At 41.7% G+C, this 21,995-nt stretch overlaps 2 protein-coding genes across 6 annotated transcripts in view; both read left to right on the top strand.

The window, feature by feature from the left end:
* Slc7a2 (solute carrier family 7 member 2) overlaps positions 1–12,907 on the top strand; it is a 58,014-nt gene extending 45,107 nt beyond the window's left edge. For 4 of the 5 annotated variants that reach the window (XM_057752515.1, XM_057752517.1, XM_057752518.1 and 1 more), the window contains exons 8-12: positions 1,973–2,075; positions 3,487–3,692; positions 4,963–5,129; positions 5,975–6,083; positions 7,378–12,907. In XM_057752515.1, coding sequence (XP_057608498.1) covers positions 1,973–2,075; positions 3,487–3,692; positions 4,963–5,129; positions 5,975–6,083; positions 7,378–7,574 — 782 coding nt within the window. In that variant the 3' untranslated portion in view covers positions 7,575–12,907. Of the gene's footprint in view, positions 1–85; positions 223–1,972; positions 2,076–3,486; positions 3,693–4,962; positions 5,130–5,974; positions 6,084–7,377 lie in introns of all 5 variants that reach the window. The other variant, XM_057752520.1, reaches the window with a different exon arrangement.
* Positions 12,908–17,226: 4,319 nt separating this feature from the next.
* Pdgfrl (platelet derived growth factor receptor like) overlaps positions 17,227–21,995 on the top strand; it is a 49,259-nt gene continuing 44,490 nt past the window's right edge. The window contains exon 1 of the mRNA XM_057752414.1: positions 17,227–17,387. Within this exon, the coding sequence (XP_057608397.1) occupies positions 17,333–17,387 (55 nt within the window). The 5' untranslated portion in view covers positions 17,227–17,332. The remainder of the gene's footprint in view (positions 17,388–21,995) is intronic.

The following is a 21,995-nucleotide window of genomic DNA, read 5'->3' as shown; positions in this document are numbered from 1 at the left end:
TCTATTTTGGTTTCTTTGTGTACCTATATGTACCCTTGTAGAATAATACTCAACTCACACTGGATTATGAATTTTTCTATTCTAGTCTTCTGGGTTCTATGTTCCCCTTACCCCGCATTCTGTTTGCCATGGCCCGGGATGGCTTACTGTTTAGATTTCTTGCGCGAGTGAGTAAGAGGCAGTCACCCATTGCTGCCACAATGACCGCGGGGGTCATCTCTGGTAAGCTTTACAAACACAGGTTTCTCCATCATTGGACTAAAACGTGCTGTGCGCATGCGTGGACTTAAAAAGGGTCTGCATGCTGTGCATGTAAGTTAAGAACACAATCATGGATAAATTACTGTGTGAGTATTGGGATTAACATCTGACAATTACGGTGATGGTGAAACACTGAAATTCATTCATAACTAATCACTGGGGATTCTGTGTTTTTCCTACTTTAACCATTGAGGCATCTAATCCATGTGTGAGGAGTTAATGACTCTCTACTATGTATTAGATATCACTCTTCTAACTGATGAATAAGCACATAAAGTTATAATTTGGGCACAGAAAATTTTCTAAAATAAATCATTGCTTAATATTGGAAATACTGATTTTAAAATAATGATTGCAGGACTATTGAAAAGCTGAACTTTATCAATTCTTAGTCCAGTGTAAGAAAAGAAATGCCAAAGGTAATCCGAAGTTGGTTGTCCTCTCTGCCCAGAGTGAAATGGGTTGCCCAGCACAGTTAGACCTCCATCCTCTCAGCCCCCATTAGGAACCTAGCTGTTGTTCAATAGTTCAGACATGTAGGTTTAAACTCCTAGAATCCAGATTGCCTACGTTTTGATATGCTACGATGTCCGTGTTAACTACCTCTGGCCAGATTCTTAAAGCATGTGGAAGTTTCCAGGGGTAGCATAGCCTAAGACAATGGTCTTAGTAGCACTTGGCTATTTGTAGTCATTACAAATGTGCTAAAAGTTTGATAATCTATTATATAATCATACCAGTAATGAAGTGTCTGCAGAGTGAGGCGTAGGGTGCGTATCCAGAGAGGAGATAAAATGTCGTAGAGTTGTAAATACAGGACGGCTCTGCCCGTAACTGCCCACTGTAACCGTCTTAAGTCAGACCGTCTATGAAACAGGAATAATTCTATCAAGGAAGACCATGGGAAGTTGCTGGATTTGGTAAAAAATAAGTAAATAAATAAAAAGTCAAATACTGTCCATTTTATGTAACTAAAAAGGAAGTAATTTCCTCTGCTCCTAGGACCGCTGACTGAAGATAAAGTGAGTTTACAGACTATAAAACTTAATAAGAGGTCTAGGACACCATATAATTTGAATTTGGTGTTAGCTATTTACTAAGACAGGGAGTATTATGTGGTAAATTCAGCTAATATAAGGTATTTTTACTTTTTAACATTGTTGAGATTTTGTGTACAGGATCGTAAGTTGATTTTTCATCGCTAATCAGTCTTCTGGAATGTGTGGTTTTAATTTGATTAAAGTTTACTCTACATCCAAAATATTATTTCACTGAAAAAAGTAAATGTTATTTTGCAAATACTATTTAAAATATGTTGAGTTGTATATAACTTGATACAAATGGAATTTAAAGTGGTTATATAACTTGTACACAGAAAACTGGTATTTCCTAGCAGTGCTTGTTTACCTTCCGAGACCTCAAAAGACAGTACTCTGTCATATAGTATTTTCACACTTGGTCAAGCCAAGTATGTTTTAAATAATCATAGCAGGTGTATTTAATGTTTCCTAAGGAGCTGGGCGGGGGGAGGCTTTGAAGTCTTAGCGTTGGCAGTTTATATAGCCCAGACTCTCTTATGACGTTGTGATATTGATCTGTCATTGCTACCAAAACCGAAGAGTATCAGTCAGCTGTCCCTGAGTGAGTGAGCAACTGTAAGAAATGTCCTCAGTCACCTTTGGTTTTACCTTTCCCATCTGTTTCCCGATAGCTGTGATGGCATTCCTGTTTGACCTGAAGGCTCTTGTGGACATGATGTCCATCGGCACCCTGATGGCCTACTCTCTGGTCGCCGCCTGTGTGCTCATCCTCAGGTGAGTCTCTGTTGGTTCTGAAGGGCGTGTGGCAGATGGTAAACAGGGCATCGAGACGGCAAGGACTGCAAAGAGCCAGCAGTGTCACCAAAGTGGGAGGCATTAAAGCAGTAAGATGGAGTATGGGAAGCAGACTTGACTTCTAGCAGAAAGTCAAGTACAGTTTGACCTTTACCAATAGTTTGTCCCAGTCTACAAGGCTGTTCATTACAATGAGTGGAGATACATAGACGTGTTGTATTTTTTGGAATCATAAATACTAGCAGACTGACAGATAGGCCCCTATTCTTGACTACTACATGATATTGCCTTTGTTATGTTGTCAGTATATCCTGAATGTTATTCCAAGTCAATAAATATATCTACCAAAATATGTGTGTAGTTATTAGTACTTTTAGCATTAATGATTTAGTGCTAAGGTTTTCCTTATCAAGGGGTCACCAACAAATCGATGTAAATGATGCTCATGAAAAAGGTAGATTGGGAAGTGTGGAGAAAACATGGCTGAGAATAGTGATGTAAGTGAAGGTACATTTACAGTGGCTTCTTCCTCAGTAAAAGCTGTTATTTTGGTGTATCAATAACTATTCCAGTTTGAAGATACAAAGCCATAAAATTTGATTTTTTTTAAAAAGAACATTATAAATTTACATTAAGAAATAATAAACATTTATGTCTGCATATATTCCAAGATGAGCTTGTACCACAATGCTAATGGGGATTAACTTAATGGCGCTCTTGGTCATTGTTGCGTTCTTCTGAATTCCTTTGTGCATTTTCCTTAGTGAACGTGTTTCTTTTCATGGGGGGGGAGGGCGTTTCTGAAATAAGCAAGGGCCGTAGGTACTAGGAAGTGAAGGACGCGATACACTGATGAGCTGTAGAGGAATAGGGCTGATAGCAGGAAAATGGTGCCCATGGCGTAGTAAGCTGGCCGAGTAGCTAAGTGAGCATCTCTGGGTGAAGCAAGATGAATCAGGCTGGGAATAAGGAAATATGGGCAGAGAGACAGATTCTGGTGGCATCTTATGAGTCCCTAACCAAAGAGAAGCTGTCCTCCATAGCTGGTGACTGTTTCAGGTCTCTTTTTATGAAGCCCAATGCCACTGGGGAAGGAGGCTGCAGATACCAATCCTGTTGCCGTCATTCTTTAATTCTAACTTTACTTTTTGGCATCTGCTATACAACTTTCTGGCTAAATAGCAATGAGAGGAAGTTCAGAGTCTCTGTGGGGATTTGATGGAGGGGGTTTGTAGCGTGGCTCAGCACACTGTGAGTTGGAGTCAGTCATGAGGCTGGTCACCTGACTGTACCCACTGCGACTTTGTAAACTTGTCTCACCAAAGAGTTTGCGGTGACAGTTTCATTTGGGCTGATGAGAGTAAAGACACTGATATTTATTTGGGGATAGGTACCAACCTGGCTTGTGTTACGAGCAGCCCAAATACACCCCTGAGAAGGAAATTCTGGAATCATGTACCAATGCAACCTCGAAAAGCGAGTCCCAGGTCACCATGTTACAAGGACAAGGTCTCAGCCTCCGAGCCCTCTTCAACCCCTCTGCTCTGCCCACACGACAGTCTGCTTCCCTCGTGAGCTTTCTGGTGGGATTCCTGGGTAAGTCTTGGCTGAGCATCTTTGAAGATCCAACAGATTTGGGTGTGTAGAACCAGTCTTTGTGGAAGGCAAAAGACAAGGCCTCACATTACCCGGGATATGTTAGCAGCCAATTTGAGATATGAAATTCGACCTACGGAGGTGCTGGTAGTTATGGTCGAGTTATATCCTGTAGGAAGACTTATGAGCTGGAGAGCTGGCTCCGTAGATAAAGCAGATGCTGCACAAACGTGAGGCTCTGAGTTAAGATTTCCAAAACCCGTGCAAAGCTGGGTGGGGAATTACGTGCTTGTAATGCCGGTGTTGCTGTGGCAAAGTGGGAGTTATAATGAGAATCCCCCAGTAGCTTGCTGCACACTGTGACAAATAAGAGAGGCTGCCTCAGACACAGTGGAAGGTGGCCACCAGCATCCAAGGCTATCTCTTGACTTCCACGTGAGTGCTTTGACACACATTTCCCATAATCACACATATGCATACAGAAGCAAGGAGTTCCTACAGGAAGAGTTGCAGAATTAGAAACTGGCACACTCCGTTAGCTCAGGGTGCTCCCTGTGTTAAAGAATCAGGCCAAGTAACAGAACTGGACCCCAATGGTATTGGGAGGCAATATAGGAGCATTTTGTTAGCTCTTCTGGTTACCTAACTTCCTATAGGTTAAATGACGTCTACTGGACATTATCTGTGTTCTGAATACGTGGGGTAGTGAGATAGACTGCCCTTGCTCTTGAGGACTGTACAATAAGAGCATCGTAAACTAGAGAAAAACAGGCTTCTCTGAGAGCGACTACGTGGGGCGTTTATAGCCTATGTGATGATCAGAAGCCTGACATCATTGCCTGCAATGTGGAAGAAAGATTCAGATCATGGGATATTATTTGTTTGTATTAACAATCTCTATACTAGCTTAATACAGTCAAAGATGCCATACTTTATTTGAAAAAAAAAATGGAAACCACACACCACCAAAAATGATCCTATTTAGATCCATGTAGTCTAAGACTAGGAAACTAGGAGCCCTGACCACATAGTGGACAAAGCAGGACGTTAGTGCCAAGTGGGGAGGTTGACTTCTGAAAAGGCAGACATGAGGACATGATTCTTACGTGGGTGAAGTGGACTGTCTCTTTTTCACAATAGAAACGAAGTGAGGGGTCTGTGTAGCAAAGCAGATTATAAAGAACTTGGTGTTGCACCAGGCTAGACCCCTAGGACTGAGCGACGTGAGACAGGGATGTGTGCTGACTCTGCTTGTGTCCTGACACCACAGCCTTTCTCATCTTGGGCCTGAGTGTTCTGACCACGTACGGAGTCCAGGCCATTGCCAGACTGGAAGCCTGGAGCCTGGCTCTTCTCGCCCTGTTTCTTGTCCTCTGCACGGCCGTCATTCTGACCATTTGGAGGCAACCACAGAATCAACAAAAAGTAGCCTTCATGGTAAGTGAAATCATCATCAGAAATCCTAGTTCTTAAATACACTTCCTCTGTATGTGTTCTGTGTTTACTGAATTTTTCTAAACAAAAACAAACAGTGAACAAGACTGTCAAAGTTCTTTAATGAATTCCTTTAGTCACAGTACATGAGTTGTCTTTCTGCTCTTCTCAAAACCGTGAGTAAGCATGCGTACATATATACATGCATGAATACATACATACATGTATGCATGCATACATACATACATACATTCATACAGTGAACAAATTTTGTGTTGCATAGTCTATACTACAAGAAAAATAATTGATGAGATTGTGGGTTTAATCCCCAGCACTAAAAAAAAAAAATAAATGAGGATGAAAAGAAATGAAGGAAGGAAGATAATTTGAGGATTTTATTTTCAGAAGTTTGATGCCCTCTTGTGAGGATTCGTCCCCACCAAGTGCCTTCATGTGCTTGTTAAATTACCCTGTGCCACTGGAACTAGGGGCAGGCGTGGGTGTGAACAGAGCTATCTATACCCAGAGATCCAGAAGCATCCCCTGTTGATGGATAAATGAGCGCAGTGAACTGTGAGCCACACTGATGCTAAGCCCTGATTGGCATTATTACCTTGATGATAATCTGCAGGTATCACTGTGCTTCTTTCCATTTCTGCAAGCAATGTGAACGGTGACTCTCCTCTCCCTGGTTTTTACAGGGATGGTATTCATTCAGGTCCTGTTTTTGGTTCTATGCGCTTAGTGATACAGTAGGACTGCATGTCAGCTATCGACACTGCCTTGGAACCACTTGGAGAATATGCTTCCACAGTAACACTGGGCTCAAAGGATGTTTCTTCCCATAGGTCCCGTTCTTACCCTTTCTGCCGGCCTCCAGCATCCTGGTCAACATTTACTTGATGGTCCAGTTAAGTGCAGACACGTGGGTCAGATTCAGCATCTGGATGGTGCTTGGTAGGTCATGTTACCTGGAGTTTGATTCACCTTGCTGTGTCAGCTGTGGTTACGGGAATGCGCTCACTCCCTCCCTCCAGCTAAACATTCTGTTCATTTCTTTCATTATGACTTCCTCTCAATATTCACTTTTCCAGTGTTTCCAATTATATACCTTTTCTTTATTTTTCTTCCCTTTCATTTTCTTTTCTGCTGGGCTGAGGACTCAACCCAGGCCTCAGACATGCTTTCCCAGCGTCTCTCACTGAGCCACGTCTCCAGCCCTTCAGATGCTAGTTTTCATTTATCTCCCACTAACGCTGGGGTTCACATAGATTCTGTTTTCTACAACTTATGAATGAAAAAATGAAATCTTCAAATATTTGACATAACAGTGCCAGTGTCAAACCCTTACCCAGCTGTCTAAACTAGAACTTAGCATGAGAAAATACATATTTATAAGTAATTATCTTCTAAGGGCACTTAAAGCATTGCCTTCTTTTTCCCCACAGTTAGCACGGTTAGTAACAGTTGTTTGGTGCTCAGGCCTTAGGCCTCCCGTTTGACAGTAACAGGCAGAAGGACGTCCATGTTCATTGTGAGCACAGGCATGCTTTTCAGACTTCCCAGCCGTGACTCTGATAACCCACTGCTGGGGTTCAGTGTGCAATGTGAGCCTCGCCCATCATTCTGCTTAAAGTTATTCTGTTGAGATTTGAGAACGTAAGTGGAAAATTTCCATATAACTGCTGTCTGAAAATACTTGTTGAGAGAGAACTATATTCTGTAGGGTTGGGGGATTACAAACTCAGAGGTGCTTTCTGTCTAGATAGGCAATCTATGCAACATCTTAATTCTACATTCTGGTTTTCATTTTAAAGATGGTTTACTTTTATTTAAATATATTTTAAATTGAAATATAATTATATGACTTTCCCTCCACCATTCCCTCCCTCCAGCCCCACCAAAGTACCTCCTTTTAACCTCTCCTATGTCTCCCCCCACACACACACACACATACTCTTAAGTTGATGGCCCCTGGAATTACAGGCAACAATTGACAACTGCTCACGGAAGGAGAATTAGCCTCTCCCAGAGATGAGCCCCCTTACTGGGTGTCCCATGCAGAGTGGCCAGTCCTGAAGCCGTATCCACATGTATAACAAAAGCAGACTCAGCAGGTTGCACTTTTATACTAGATATGCACACATTCTGGTTTTCCAAAGTTGCACAGAAAGAGAGGGGGGAGACTTATTGTATTGTTTTCCATATTAAAACATCTCCTAACACCCTGATATGCTTCCTCTCCCCAAAGGCTTTCTGATTTACTTCGCTTATGGCATTAGACACAGCTTGGAGGGTAACCCCAGGGATGAAGAAGATGATGAAGATGTTTATTCAGACAACATCAGCGCAGCAACAGAAGAGAAATCCGCCATGCAGGCAAACGACCATCACCAAAGGAGCCTCAGTTTACCTTTCATATTCCATGAAAAGACAAGCGAATGCTGATACTGGCCCACGGTCTCACCACATCGCTTATGAGGAGTAAACTATGCCGGACATCACCATCGTGCTGCGATGTCATGAGTTTGCTGTAGACATGGCTCACCTAACTTATATTTCCTCCTCCAGACAGCCTCTCTTCAGATGGTGAATTATGTGTCTGGGGAAACTGCCTGAGCGCACTCCTCGGCAATGAGTATCCCCAAAGTAACGTTCCGTGTGTGTCCATGTATGTTTGGGAATGTGAATGTTAAATGTTCTTGGCTTTTATTACCGTGTGACGTTTTCCCAGCGTCCTGATGGGTGGCATATACTGCACATGCTAATAGAGGGTGTATTGCGGAATAGAGGTGTGTTCTGATATGTCCTGGGAGGTTAGGGAAATAGTGATGCCTTTCCTTATTAGGTCTATGACTGTCAACTTGGGCGTACTGAGAATGCAGCCAGCTGTCGTGGTGTTTAGCAGTGATCAGGGGAGAGCAGGAGATAAGGAATGAGCCTTTTCTATACATTACAGTGCCTTTAGAGTTATCACACATTGTCTTCTTCTACTTGCTAGGACTTTACTAAACTTTACAGAAGGAGTGTGCATTTCTTCAGTATGACAGGATGGAGAGAAGAGTCTGTGACACCAGGTAGTCAGTACTGGTTTTGAGAGCCTTGGTCCTTAAATATAATGCTTCTGCCTACTCCAAGTGGCATGCTCCCCCAACCTCAACTTCATCAAGGACTCAGGAGAGGGCCTAGGACCTGCTCGGGACCCTTTAAGTGAGAGAATGAATGTGGTCCCATCTCACGGCAGGAGGACCAGAGAGACTTAGAGAGGCTCAGACAGGCTTTCTATTTTTAAAAGTGAGTGAGGGCAGTATAAGCCCCTGTGTCCCATGTTTGGTGGAATGGTTCAGGCTATTTTCTGTTACTTAATACCCAATCACAGCTCAGCTTCTGTTGCTACATCAATCACTCTTTTGCTCTGGTACTTTCTCTGACCTACATGGAAATGGACGTGATAGCAAATTCTATCTTTGCAACCAGAAGAAGAAGAAGAAGAAGAAGAAGAAGAAGAAGAAGAAGAAGAAGAAGAAGAAGAAGAAGAAGAAGAAGAAGAAGAAGAAGAAGAAGATGATGATGATGCAGGAACATATTGCTAGTCCAATCTCACAGGGCATTTGATCCCAATTTGTGGATTTTAGACCTAATAAACCTCTGATGTTTCTTTTAGAAATGTTTAGAGATTCCTGCCCCCATCCCATCATTTACCACTTTTTGCTTCATTCGCTTTTAACTGGCCTCATTAAACCTATTAACACAGCTCTGATATTATGCAATAAATCATCAGTTACTTTCAGAACACAGTTTTTTAAAACTTTGAGTTAAATAACCAAATCGAATTAAAAGCACAGTGATCTTTGTGTATGACTAAATAAATTTTATATGTAAGATTCTCTGATTGCTACATTTTACTTTATAGGGTTCTCTGATAGTGGATTATAAATCTCCGATCATTCTTATTCCTTGTGAGTTAATTTTGTATAAGTAATTAAATGGTGTGTTAGATAAATCTAGAGGCTAGACAGGTAACACAGGGGCGGCACTCCCAGGCAACCAGATGTTACCAAGAATGCTAGTTGCCTTGCGTAATCCAAAGACAAGGAAATCAATTGCTCTTTCATAATCCTTCTAAGAGAACATTGATTTTACTGATGCCGTTTCCAAGCAGTTGTTGTACTTCGTGTGGAAGTAGGCGTTAATTGCGGCTATCAGCTAAGCAGACACAGGTTCTGGGCTCCTGGTTGTTAGCGATGCCTCCCTGACCCAGGGCTTAGCGCTGACATTCCAAAGTTTCCAGGGTGCACGTGAGAAAATCCAAAGCCCAGATACTCTTTCCAACTGCTTGCTTTACCACAGAAGAAATGTAGAAGAAGCAAAGGCTAAAGGAGTATGAGAAGCACTGTAGCATGGTCAGGGATTCTCACTACCATTAGTAGATGCCCACGGAGGGAGAACCAGGCATGAGCCCACTTGTCAGTTAAGTAGTCCCAAGTGGTCAGCATTACACACTTGTCCATACAAGCAATACTAAGTGGACTCAGCAGGTTACATACATACACACACATGTATATATGTAACAATAATAAAGAAGAGGTCATGGATTTGATATAAGGAGTAAGGGATATTGGAGAGGGAAAGGGAGGATAGAAATTATCAGAACTATATACTCACAAAAAATTCTCAAAAATTTTAAATTAAAAAAAAAAACCCTGCTTTTACAGCAGTGCCCTTCACACAGAAAATGTGAACAAGGTCATACATGAATCCCTGAGTTTCTTACTGTAATAAAAACATACGTCTGGACCGTGGTAGGCAACTAAAAGTATTGTGCCCACTGAGGATGTTCACACTGAAACACGTTGGAAACACGGATGTCTGTGAAAGACGTTTTGTCAGAGACCATGCTCTTTCTGTGAAGACCAGAATGGATAAGCAAGTCTGTATGTGTATAGTGTTTATAAACACACTGACATATGTTTGTGTACTGTATGTTTGTCTGTGTGTTTGTGGGGGGCTTTCGGTTATCAGTGTGTAAGTAAGTTGGGTTTATGATGAGCTTTGGATGTGATATTGTTACATAGATAAAAGCCCAATTGATGTGGCGAGAGACTAATGTTTTATATCGATAGATATTTTAGATTTTAAGCTATTTTAAAATATACAATTTTATATGTATATTTTCTATAGATAGATTCTTTAAGACATATTTATCATGTTTCTAATATGAAATCACTAAGCTCTAGTATATTATGACGGGTGCTTTTGAATCTGAATGGAGTAGGGGTAGGGACCTTGGGATGTTCTTGTTTATTTGTTTCTGTGGCATTGTTTCTGACACACCTGTGCCTGTGTGTGCTTGCCAGCAAACGCCAGTACTACCACCTCTTTGCCAACCCCCTGTCCCCCTGAACTTGAGTTCATAACACTGTGAGCAAAGCGTCCTGTTCTGCTTTGTAGGATCACCCAAATATTTTGTATAGATTTGACTAGCAAGCAAATGATACAGAAAGTCAAATATGGATGCCTTCTTCTATTCATCATGGTGAGCAACAGTTTATAGTACTTTATTTTTTTCTTACCCTGAGAACTGTGTTGTTGGCATTTTCAGTGAGATGGTCTCCTCACAGCACCTTAATTTCATACTCTTCACAAAAGAGAACGATCTGGGAATTAGCACATAAAGATCACACCAATCATTTATTTAAAAGGGCGCTTATGAAAACTCAGGTTTAGAAACTCCTGAGAAAAACTTAACTAGAATCTATGAGATATACTAAAATATCTTAATCTTGTTTCCTTAGTGAAACAAGTCAAGAAAACTAACCAAAATATTATACATGTATGTATCAACATTAATATGTAAAATTAACATTGAAACTACTGTTGGTTTGTTAACTTTAGTTAACCGTAACTGATTTAAAAAGAACACCAGCATCTGAATAGTCTTCCTAAAGAAGAAAAGCTTAGATAATTTTAATTTTTATAAAGCTTTTCTTTTAACCAAATTTTCCCACATCCTGAATGTTTTCTAATAAAACACTGTGATTCAGAATTGTTGCTAGATCATTTTCTAAGTTTGTTTGACCATTTAGTAAAGGTGAAGGAGAATGATTGCCCTACAGTGCTAAGGAGACAGAAGGAATAACTGCACCTTACCTTCTCCCTTCATATAGTATATCAGGGTGTATGCACGCACACATGCCTGCGTACACTCACGCACATATGGTGGCTATGTAAGAAAGAAAATCAGAGTGTATCCCAAAATCGCCACCCAGATGATGAAGTTGCACTAAAATTCCAGGTCTTGCTTCTTTGCAGCACTACTTGGGATTTCTCCAGATACCCTTCAAGTGATAGTCCCTAAGATACCGTTTCCATGGCACTTTAGAAGATGATAGTCCCTAAGATACAGTTTTCACAGCACTTTAGAAGACAATAGTCCCTAAGATACAGTTTCCATGGCACTTTAGAAGATTGAGTTTCGAGCATTGTGAATGGATGATTCACATTCACATAGTGTGTAGGGGTTGGTGGCAGGGGTGCCGTTATCTGTTTTTTTTGTTTTGTTTTGTTTTGTTTTGTTTTTTGTTTTGCTAGTTCCAAAACAGTGCCTTCTCTGTACATGTTCTACTTTATATATCAAGGAAAAGTACTGAAATTCATGTAGTAAATAATGCCAGCAAGGGTCATCTTAGCTCTAGATGTGAAGATAAGGTCGCTAGACTTCACTGTTTAGCTGAGATGGGGTTTTCCTTATATACTTGTATTTAAAGAATTTAAAATAGCTTTGTGGGTTTTGAGAAGTCTGATACTACTGTTGCATTACTGGTTTAGGTGTTGGTTTTTGTAGTATTCATAATTGTTTATATTTACACCGTTTTCCTCTTACTGGTTTCAAATGTATTCTGTTATAGCATAACCCTATTTTAACACTACTGGCCAGGAGTTCTCTACTTGTCTGTCCTTACCCAAGTCCTGAAGCCACTGCCACAATCTCTGGACTCTAAGCAGCCTTTCTGACCCCTGACGGCCCCATAGAGATTTCCAGCTAGGAGCCCCGTTTAATGCCACGACCAGGCAGCCTGCTGTTACAGGGTGTGTGTGCTTATATTCTGCTGTTACGGGGATGTGTGTGCTTATATTCTGGAGATGTCTAAGATAGTGAGGTAGAGTAGGAAGTAAAGAACTTCTAATGAATTACGGTCATGTGGAATCCTTAACTTCAGTTCTAGGTATCTCATCAGTCTGTTTAGGGGAATAAGGACCAAGGAATATCTGTGACTTGTGGAGGGGTGTGGCTGTGTCTTGGAACTGGCATGGTAGGGCCTGGCCTGCTGTTTTTCCTGCAGGCACGCAGCCTCAAGGCGAGAAATACATGGTCAAGTCCCTGTTGGTAGAAAGCTTTGTACTGCCAGCAGGGTGGCCTACTGTACCCACACCTCGCTGATGAGCCCCACGTTTTTCATGTCCACTAGCAGTGTCAAATTGTTTTATTGCTTTATTTTGTTGTCGTTATATTTAATAGCAGTTGTGCAGAAAACCTAAAACAATCCGGAACTTCTGTGTCTACAAAACCCGACAAGTACCCTATCGTAAGTACTTGTGCAAATGTAAAAACGTTTTGTTCATGAAATAATTTTGATGTTTTTAATGATAATTGGTGTTGCTTTTTACATATAAAGTTGAACTCCTTTTTTTAGAATTTGTAATAAAAACTATTGCTGCTTCAACTGTTACCATGTTATGCTTTATAATGTAACCATGTGTTTTTAAATAAACCTTAATATGACTTATAATAATTTAGTATGCATGTGTATCACACAACACAAAAGCACACATTTCAGACTCACTTAAAATTTGGAAGCTTATGTTTTGTCTTTGCTTTCTGAATTTAAGGACCTTTAAAGCTCAGAAACACAATACAATGTAATCTACTTTATTATTATTTTATTATACTCAGAAAGTCATCACTATGACTACCAGGTCTTATAAGATAGGAAAGAAACATCCACAAAACTTTTAGTCCTCATGATACATCATGAAAATAAGCAGCTGTTTTTGAAGCATGCCACGCCAAGATTCCATGTCTGAGATTACCCCTTCAACTGCTCTTCCATGGACCTGTCCCTTTGACATTGATCTTCAGGAAGCTCCCATCACTAGCAAAATGCTTGATAAGGGGATGTGGAGATAGCTGCGGGGCAGGGAGAACACTTCTGTGAAAGCAAGAGGACCTGCATTCAAATTCCCAGCACCCATGTAAATGTTAGACATGGTCCACATGTACCTGTAATGCCAGAGCTGGAGGCAGTATTCTGGATGGAGGTAAGCAGATCCTGGGAAGTTACTAATCTAACCTAAATGGCAATCTTGAGGTTCAATGAAAGACTCCCTCAAAAATAAGGTGAGGAGAAAGAAATGATGTAACTTGGATCCTTGCCTTATCCTATGTTACCTTTGATGGCTGGCTTTGAGAATGTCAAAAATGTCTGGTGGCACATCCCTCTAGTTCCAGGCCTTGGGAGGCAGAGGCAGGTGGATCTTTGTGAGTTTGAGGCCTCTATGTAGCGAGATCAAGGACAGCAGGGGCAATGTAGAGACAGACCTCAAACAAAAAGTGTCTGGCTTAAAAACAAAATAATTTTGTAATTTTTGAAAGCATCCATCTTGATTAGATGGAAGGCTGTTTAGAAAACTTAAATATCTTTATTTCTGGAACAGGGTAGGGATTCCCAAAATTTAGACCAAAAAAAAATTGCTTGTTTGTTTGCCTAAGCAAATTCTTAATAGCATGTGCTACTTTGAAGGGATTTTTTAAGTAAATAAGGTCAAAAAGAGCAGTGCGAGATTTAGTTATTGAAAACATTAAGATGTATAATTAAAATATTATGTAGCAAATAACCCATAGATGAGAAAAGCATTGTAAGGGCAGGACGGAAATTTCACTATGATCTTGGGTAACCTAAGACTGATGATAATTTTGTATTCCTCCACTGGATACACAGTTTCTACCAATGTACCCATTGGATACACAGTTTCTACCAATGTATCTATTGGATACACAGTTTCTACCAATGTATCTATTGGATACACGGATACACAGTTTCTATCAATGTACCCATTGGATACACAGTTTCTACCAATGTATCTATTGGATACAGTTTCTACTATTGGATACACAGTTTCTACCAATGTACCCTTTGGATACATAGTTTCTACCAATGTACTCTGAAGGGGTTTTGGAGGAATAGGTCTTCTAGACTTAAATTTACACTTAGAGCTCCCTCCACACCCAGTTCTTCCCCATACTGTTCCTAGCATCTGCTTATTCCTTCCTCCCTTCTCTTTCCTCTCTAGCTTTCCATGTGTTAAGCCCATGCAAGAAACTGTAGTACGCCTGCTTTTCTGAGAAAGAAGAGCCATTCAGGCACTGAGTGAGGGAAGAGCATGTCTCCTCAAGCCTGACAGTGGCTTCCTGGACAGTTTCCACAAGACGCTTCTGTGTGTCTCACCTCCTCCTGTGCACACCTAAGAAAGGAGCTGGATCCTGAGAGGTGTGGTCCCAGAGAGGTGTGAGGTGCGGTCCCCTGGATGTTCGTCTCATGGATTTGGGGTATTGGTAGGGAAGCAAGTGTGAGGTAGAGGGAGCAGGCAGGCAATAATCAATAAAGAAAAAGTGGCTGTCATTGTTCATGCAATCACTTGCCTAAAGTCCAAGAATTTGAAAACTAGAAAAATAAATTCATTTATGTGAGCCAACATAACATAAACAGATAAAACATCAGTCAGCTCTTAGGGAACCAGGCTTCAAGCTGTGTTTGACTTCAGGCCATGGGAGAATATGTACCTTCATTGGCTAACATTACAGCAAGTACTGAAAAGAATAATGGAAAGGATCAACACAGAGAAGCTAAAATAAAATTCCCGCTCAGTCTGGAGACAAAACACATGGGCTTCTGATGGTGAGATAAGATCCACAGAAAATACAACTGGGGTGGTTTCTCTTTCCAGGTTCAAAACCTTGTTGAGATCATCTCGTTCAAGGTTAGTAAGCCTTGTAGTTAGGCAGCTATGTGCTTTTAAAAGCTTTTACTTTTTGTAACCCTGGTCCCATCCTAACACAGACCCCCGTACAGGTTTCCTAGCACCTGCCATAGCAAAACACCACAGACCAGGTGGCGTATACAGCAGAAATCTATTTTCTCCTGGTTCTGGAGCGTGGATGTCCAAGTCCAAGGAATCAGCATACTTGGTTTCCTCTGAGGCCCATCTTTGACTCTTAGGTGCTCATTCTCTCCCTCCGTCTTCACATACTCATCCCCATACATCTGTGTTAGAACCCAAACTTATTCTTCTCATGTTCTTACCAAAAGTACAGGATGGAGGCCAAACCCAATGTCTTCTGTTTCATTTCACTCCCTCTTTCAAGACTCCCTATTCAAACGCAACCACATTCTGAGGTTTGAGTGGCTTTCAAAGCACAAATTTTGGGAGGGACCCAATCTAGCCCATATTCCAGACTAAGCTGAGTTTAAATATCTAAATTTAATTCAAGTGCATGTGAACTAGAACAGGCTTCAAAAAATAGAGTTCCAATCGTGTTAAACCATTTGAAAGTATGATGAGAGAAATTGTATTGACAATAACAAAGCAAACAAGCAGAAATAAGAAATAAGCCTAACAACAGGTCAGACTTACACGGGGAAAATCATATAACTATCCACCCAGATAAGAATTTATATGCCTTTGTGCCCTTATACATTGTCTAAAACACACACTAACACACAACATATTTAGTCAGTCCAAATTTAGCTAAAGTGTAAAATAACTCAGGAACTCAGAATTCCAAAATGATTTTTCAAATATCAGCCTTAACCAATCAGAAAATGTAATGGGGGTGTAAAAGAGGACCCGAATAAGTGGAAAGACGCACAACAGTGTGATGTTCCTGGGTGGGGAGACTCGGGGTTATACATAGGCTCATTTTCCTCCTGTTTAGTTTAGCACATTCGTAATTAAAATACAGTGACATTTGTATGGAGACTGACAAGCTGATTCCAAATTTACCTGGAAGAGAAAATGGACGTAGGTAATCAGCAGAGGAACAATGATGGGAGGCACCCCGCATCCATGGGAGGAGCAAAATAAGTTACACAGGAATAATAAAAGTATAATGTGTGATCCCCATAGCCACAGATGAATGGAATGAACCAGAAAAGAAACATCTTCCTTCATCGTAAACATCTCTACGTGAATTTAAAAAGATCAGGAATGGTCCAAGGGATATAGTTATTACCATCTCGTTAGAAATACAGAAAATCAGATATCTAAACTGTCTCACAGAAAATTAATTGTGGGCAGCTTTAAAGATGAAATTCCTCAAATATTGCTTGAACTGCCTAAAAGGAATAAATGGTAGCGTTGTCAAAATGCACACAAGCAACGGAGTAAAAGAAAGTGTTTGTGAAACCTCAAAAACTCTGAGACAAGAGGATGAAAAGGGAGTTCTCATGCCCAGAATGATGCCGACGATGGTGATTTGGGGCAGTTGCTCTTACACACCTATGAATAGTCTTGTGCAGAGTAAGGACACTACTGCTTACAAGGTAAGCAAACTCACAGGGACAAGAGCTGACCCTTTTGATGGCGGGCCGACAGCCCTGCCCCTTCACCGCTCTGACGATTCCCCAGCGGCGAAATGTCCATCTCATCTCTGACCAGACCTAAAAGAGCAACCACAACAAACAGTATTTTTGAGTGCAACAAGGGTCTATTGTGTGTGTGTGTGTGTAAGTGAGAGAACCACCGGGGACTAATAGAAACTTAGTGCACGCTCTTTGCTGAGAAGAGTTCTGTTTTTCCATCAGCAGGGGTCTGCTTAGGCCTTCCTTAAGTCAAAACACCTCAACTCTGGAGAAAATCAAGGCACTACTCCATGCAGTCTTCCCAGTGCTTGGAAATAGCGCTATCCTCCATGACTCCGCCAGGGGGCAGGAGAGATCATATTATGCGAGGATTTTTTTTTTCCCTTTTTTTCTTTTTTTTAAAAAATCTCCTATTTTTCTCCCAAGCTGTGCTCCCCCTGATGAAACTGAATCCTCCAGCTGTGGTGTCCCGGCGCCGCCTCCCTCGGCGCCCCTGCTCTGCCCTGCCCTGAGCAACCAGCCGCGCCGCCCACAGTCCGACTACTCAGCAGGTCACCAACCCTGAAGATGAAGGTTTGGCTGCTGCTGGGACTTCTGTTGGTACACGAAGCGCTGCAAGATGGTGAGTGACTGGGCCGAGAAGCATCCGGCCTCTGCCCGCTTCGCTCAGGACCCACAGTCCCCGAGATTCCTGTAGCAACTTTTCAAACTTTTGGCCTAAGGAATCGGCTCTGGCGTGGTCACCATTCCGTGCACCTGGCCCCTCCTGGTCCTCCTGGTCCACTTTCTTCCACCCCCACCCCTCTGGAGAACCCTCTGGGAAGGTGGTGGTTAATTTTGACCCTCAGGACTTCTCTAACTTTACCAGAAAGCCCTAGGCGATCAAGCCCATCATTCCCCAGTCAGCGGCTGGTCCATCCCCCTGTGTCAACGTGTCCTTCTGATGATGGTGGATCGCTGCCACCTTCCTTCGGCGCGCGTCGCCGCCCCGTACTTCTGTACTTCTGCTACTTAAGCAAAGCGATTCTTGTGGGAAAACTCTGTGTCCTCCTTCCCACTTACAGTCCTGTTTCGTTTGGTTTGTTTTTGTTTCCTGTATACCAACCTGAGCTAAAAATCCTGTAAGGTCTTTAACAACAACAAAATTCTGCACTAAACCGCAAAACAAAAAAACAAACAAACAAAAAACTAAGCTAAAGAAAATTTTTCAAAACTACACCGCAGTTATATTTCTCGTATAAATGGGAGGATGGGTGAAAAAAAAAACCCTACATTTTTGTACCACATAAGAGGGCTTTGCATCACTTAATTCTTTGAATTATATTTATTATGTGTGTGAGTGTGTATGTTTGGGTGTGCGCACGCACGCTACAGCAGACGTGGAGATCAAAAGAAAACCTTCAGGAGTGGGTTCCCTCTGCACTGTGTGACTTGCAGGGACTGAATTCTGAATTCGGGTTGTCAGACTCGGAGGCATGTATATTTACTCCTTGAGCTATCTCAGCAACCACTGCATTACTCTCTCTCTCTCTCTCTCTCTCTCTCTCTCTCTCTCTCTCTCTCTCTCTCTCTCTCCCTCCCTCTCCCCCCCCCCCCCCCCGGTTTTTCGAGACAGTGTTTCTCTGTAGTTTTGGCGCCTGCCCTGGAACTGACTCTTGTAGACCAGGCTGGCCTCGAACTCACAGAGATCCGCCTGTCTCTGCCTCCCGAGTGCTGGGATTAAAGGCGTGAGCCACCACTGCCCGGCTGCATCATCTTTTTAAAAGGTTTTTAAGATAAGTACCTGCCCTAGGTCCATCTGGTTGTGTAGAAGTCTGACCACAGGATCAGACTTTATTATTACATATACGTTCACGTGTATGTGTGCATATTGTTTTTATATAAAGATGACACATATGCATATTGCTCCTAACTATTTTATTTGCTCAATTATTTATTTAATTGTTGCTGCTTGCATAGTATGTCTTTCATGTGGTGACATCCTGCTAACCCAGCCTTCCTAACGCTGAGATCCTTTGATACAATTCCTCACATTGTGGTGACTCCCAACAATAAAATAGTCATTGCTGCTTCATAACTGCAATTTCACCAGTTACTAACTGTTCTGTAAATGCCTGATGTTTCTGATGATCGTTAGGCTGCTCTTGGGAAAGGGTGCTGACCTACAGGTTGAGAACCAATGTGTGACTCTTTCTCCAACTACTGCCTCAAATGGGTTTAGATTTGCTTGGAAAAGCAGCCTTTGCGGTTATGTAACCTCACGCTGGAACCAGCTCAACCGGGCTTCGATCCTGACTCGCTCCTTTCCAACCTCTGAGACCGCAGTCACCTTCCAGAAACCACCAGACTCTAGTTTGCAGAAGATCAAGATGGTGGTAGCCCGTGATGCTGTGCAGGAGGCTCTTTAAGGACAGAGCCCTGCTTAGTCACCTGTGAGCAAAGCATCTGGGGGAGGGGGGCCAGCCTTTCCTCTTTGCCCAGAGAAATGCGGGCATGAGCTCTGTCTGCACAGGACAGTATTAAAGCGTTCCTGGCAGGCCCTTGTGTCTGATTGCTAAATGGTGGGTGTGCAGTATTCGGTATCATTTTTGCATAGAGCAGGAGAAGGTCAGACAAAAGAACTGGAAATAGTCCATTTGCTTTGTGATACCCATGATGGCGGTTGGAGAGGCTCAAGCGGTGACATCAGCCAACATGGGTCAGCATATGTAAAGTACAACGAATGTCTGACTAAATGAACTAGCATCTGTTTAAGCAAACTGCAAATCATACAAACAATAAATATTTATGAGACGGTCAGGAAAAGTGGGATACAGGTCAAGTTTTTAGTAGTTAAGAATGGGTAAACTGGGAGTTTTGCCTTTAAACTTAGATATACATGTATGATAGATACATTTGTGATATATGTAAGATATATACATATGTAGATATATATGATGTACGGGTCGTGGGCAAAATTTGAACATACCTATTGAAAACTGAATTTACTGTTTTCTATCAATAATCTCTATGGAGGATTTTTGTTTCTTTGCTTCTTTTGAATCCTTGGGTGGGCACAGGGGAGGGAGCAGAAACAACCAATGACAACGAATATACAAGAAAATACTTCCGGTGCTTCTTTCTGATTGACAGATCAGGATTGCTATGTCCGTTCCATCCCCCAGCACCAACTACAGGCACAGGCGATGACTCTAATTGTCGCTGAGCCTGTCTATTTTGTGGTCGCATTTGGGAGCGAGCTGCACAGAAAGAAGCACCCACAGGGCATACACCTGTCCTAACCAGTGACATTGGCCTTGTCCAATTCTAAAGTGATCACATTGTGAGAAATCATGTTATTTCTCTTTATGAGAAGGAGCTGGAAGAGCACATGGTTGACCCAATGCATGAAAACGGTGACTAAGTCGGCCAAAGGCTCCAGCTCGTGAGCTACTGCTTGCAGAACCTACTCTCCAGCATTTCTGTTTAATGCTGCACTGCCATGTTCACACTTCAAAGTACAAAATTAAGACCATCATCAACATATGAATATTTAATGGCTGGAGCAAGTGCTGAGGTATGCATATTGATTCCTTACTGCGGTTTTATTTACCTACGCAAGTCCCTTTATCCAATACAGTCTTCAGTTCAACATAGGTTATTCACCAAGACTTGAAAGGGGAAAACCAGACCTCCAAAAAGATAAAGAGAATAATACAGGGACCATGCCCTCTAGCAAGGACAAGTGTATCACTTTCCTGTGTCAGTTTGCTCCTTGGAAGAAGACAGTAGGTTGGAAACCTGAATAGAAATAAATAAACAAGGGCTGGAGAGATGGCTCAGCGGTTAAGAGCATTGCCTGCTCTACCAAAGGTCTTGAGTTCAATTCCCAGAAACCACATGGTGGCTCACAACCATCTGCAATAAGGTCTGGTGCCCTCTTCTGGCCTGCAGACAAACACACAGACAGAATATTGTGTACATAATAAACAAATAAATATTTAAAAAAAGAAAAGAAATAAATAATCATAAAACACATCTTTAATTACAAATGCAATTAAAAGATATTTCAACATATTTAGGATCTTGGTGTATGTGTTTGATAGATAAAACTATCTTCCATACTTAAGTATAGACAAGATGTTAGTCTGAGGCCGGGGACTGAAAAAGCATGGGACAAAACCGGTCTCGCTGAACATAATGGACAATGAGGACTACTAAGAACTGTAGAACAATGGCAATGGGTTCTTGATCCTATTGCACGTAATGGCTTTGTGGGAGCCCAGGTAGTTTGGATGCTCACCTTAATAGACCTGGATGGAGGTGGGTGGTCCTTGGACCTCCCACAGGGCAGAGAAACCTGCTTGCTCTTTGGGCTGAGGAGGAAGGAAGACTTGATTGGGGGAGGGGGAGGGAATGGGAGGTGGTGGCGGGGAAGAGGCAGAAATCTTTAATAATTAAATAAATTAATTAATAAAAAAAATAAAAAAATAAAAAAAAAGAATAGGGGAAATAAAGGAACATATAAGAGCACAGGGAGGGTTAGAGTAATCCATTGCCCAAGGCAAATAGCCGGCCTAACTGAATTCTTACATTTTTCTCTAAATATGGAAAAAAATAAATTGATAAGGTTGTTGATTAAACATTTAGTGGAAATGATAAAAATAATAAATGTGTTAAAATAAAAAAAAAAGATGTTAGTCTGAGAGAGAGAGAGAGAGCGAGCGCACATACAAAGTCCAGAAGGAGGGCGATTTTCCGTGAGCGAGGCTGTAAGCTCCTTTATTCCTGGTCTTCATGATCAAAGGGAGGGGACAGAGAACAAACGACAGGTGAAGATGGAATTTCAGGAACTGATGGATGTTGTGGGTCTAATTAACTAGAACATGTTGGCTTCTTAGAGCTGCTGTGACAAAGGACGAGATGACGATCTCTCTCAAAAAATCTTGGGAACAGAAGTATGTAAGGCCAGCATTATTTTCCCCCAGATTTTTGGAATGTTTGCATAAACATCATCAAATTTCTTGGATGTGGTGCTGGGGTCTAAGCAGAAAGCTCACTTATGCTGTGTGTATCTCCTGTACATGCATAATCTGAAGGTGGTTTTAGACAATATTTTAGACAACATTCTGACTCTGCAATGTCACATGAGGTTGGGTGTGGCATTTCCCACTTGTGGAATCGTGTCAGTACTCACAGTGTTTTGGATTTGAAAGCTTTTTTTTCCAGATTAGGGATATTCAACCTCCAC

The sequence above is a fragment of the Chionomys nivalis genome, chromosome 20 (genome assembly GCF_950005125.1).
Source record: "Chionomys nivalis chromosome 20, mChiNiv1.1, whole genome shotgun sequence".
Taxonomy (NCBI): Eukaryota; Metazoa; Chordata; class Mammalia; order Rodentia; family Cricetidae; genus Chionomys; species Chionomys nivalis.
Note: the sequence above shows the minus strand (reverse complement) of the source record. Positions and strands in the feature narration are given on the sequence as shown.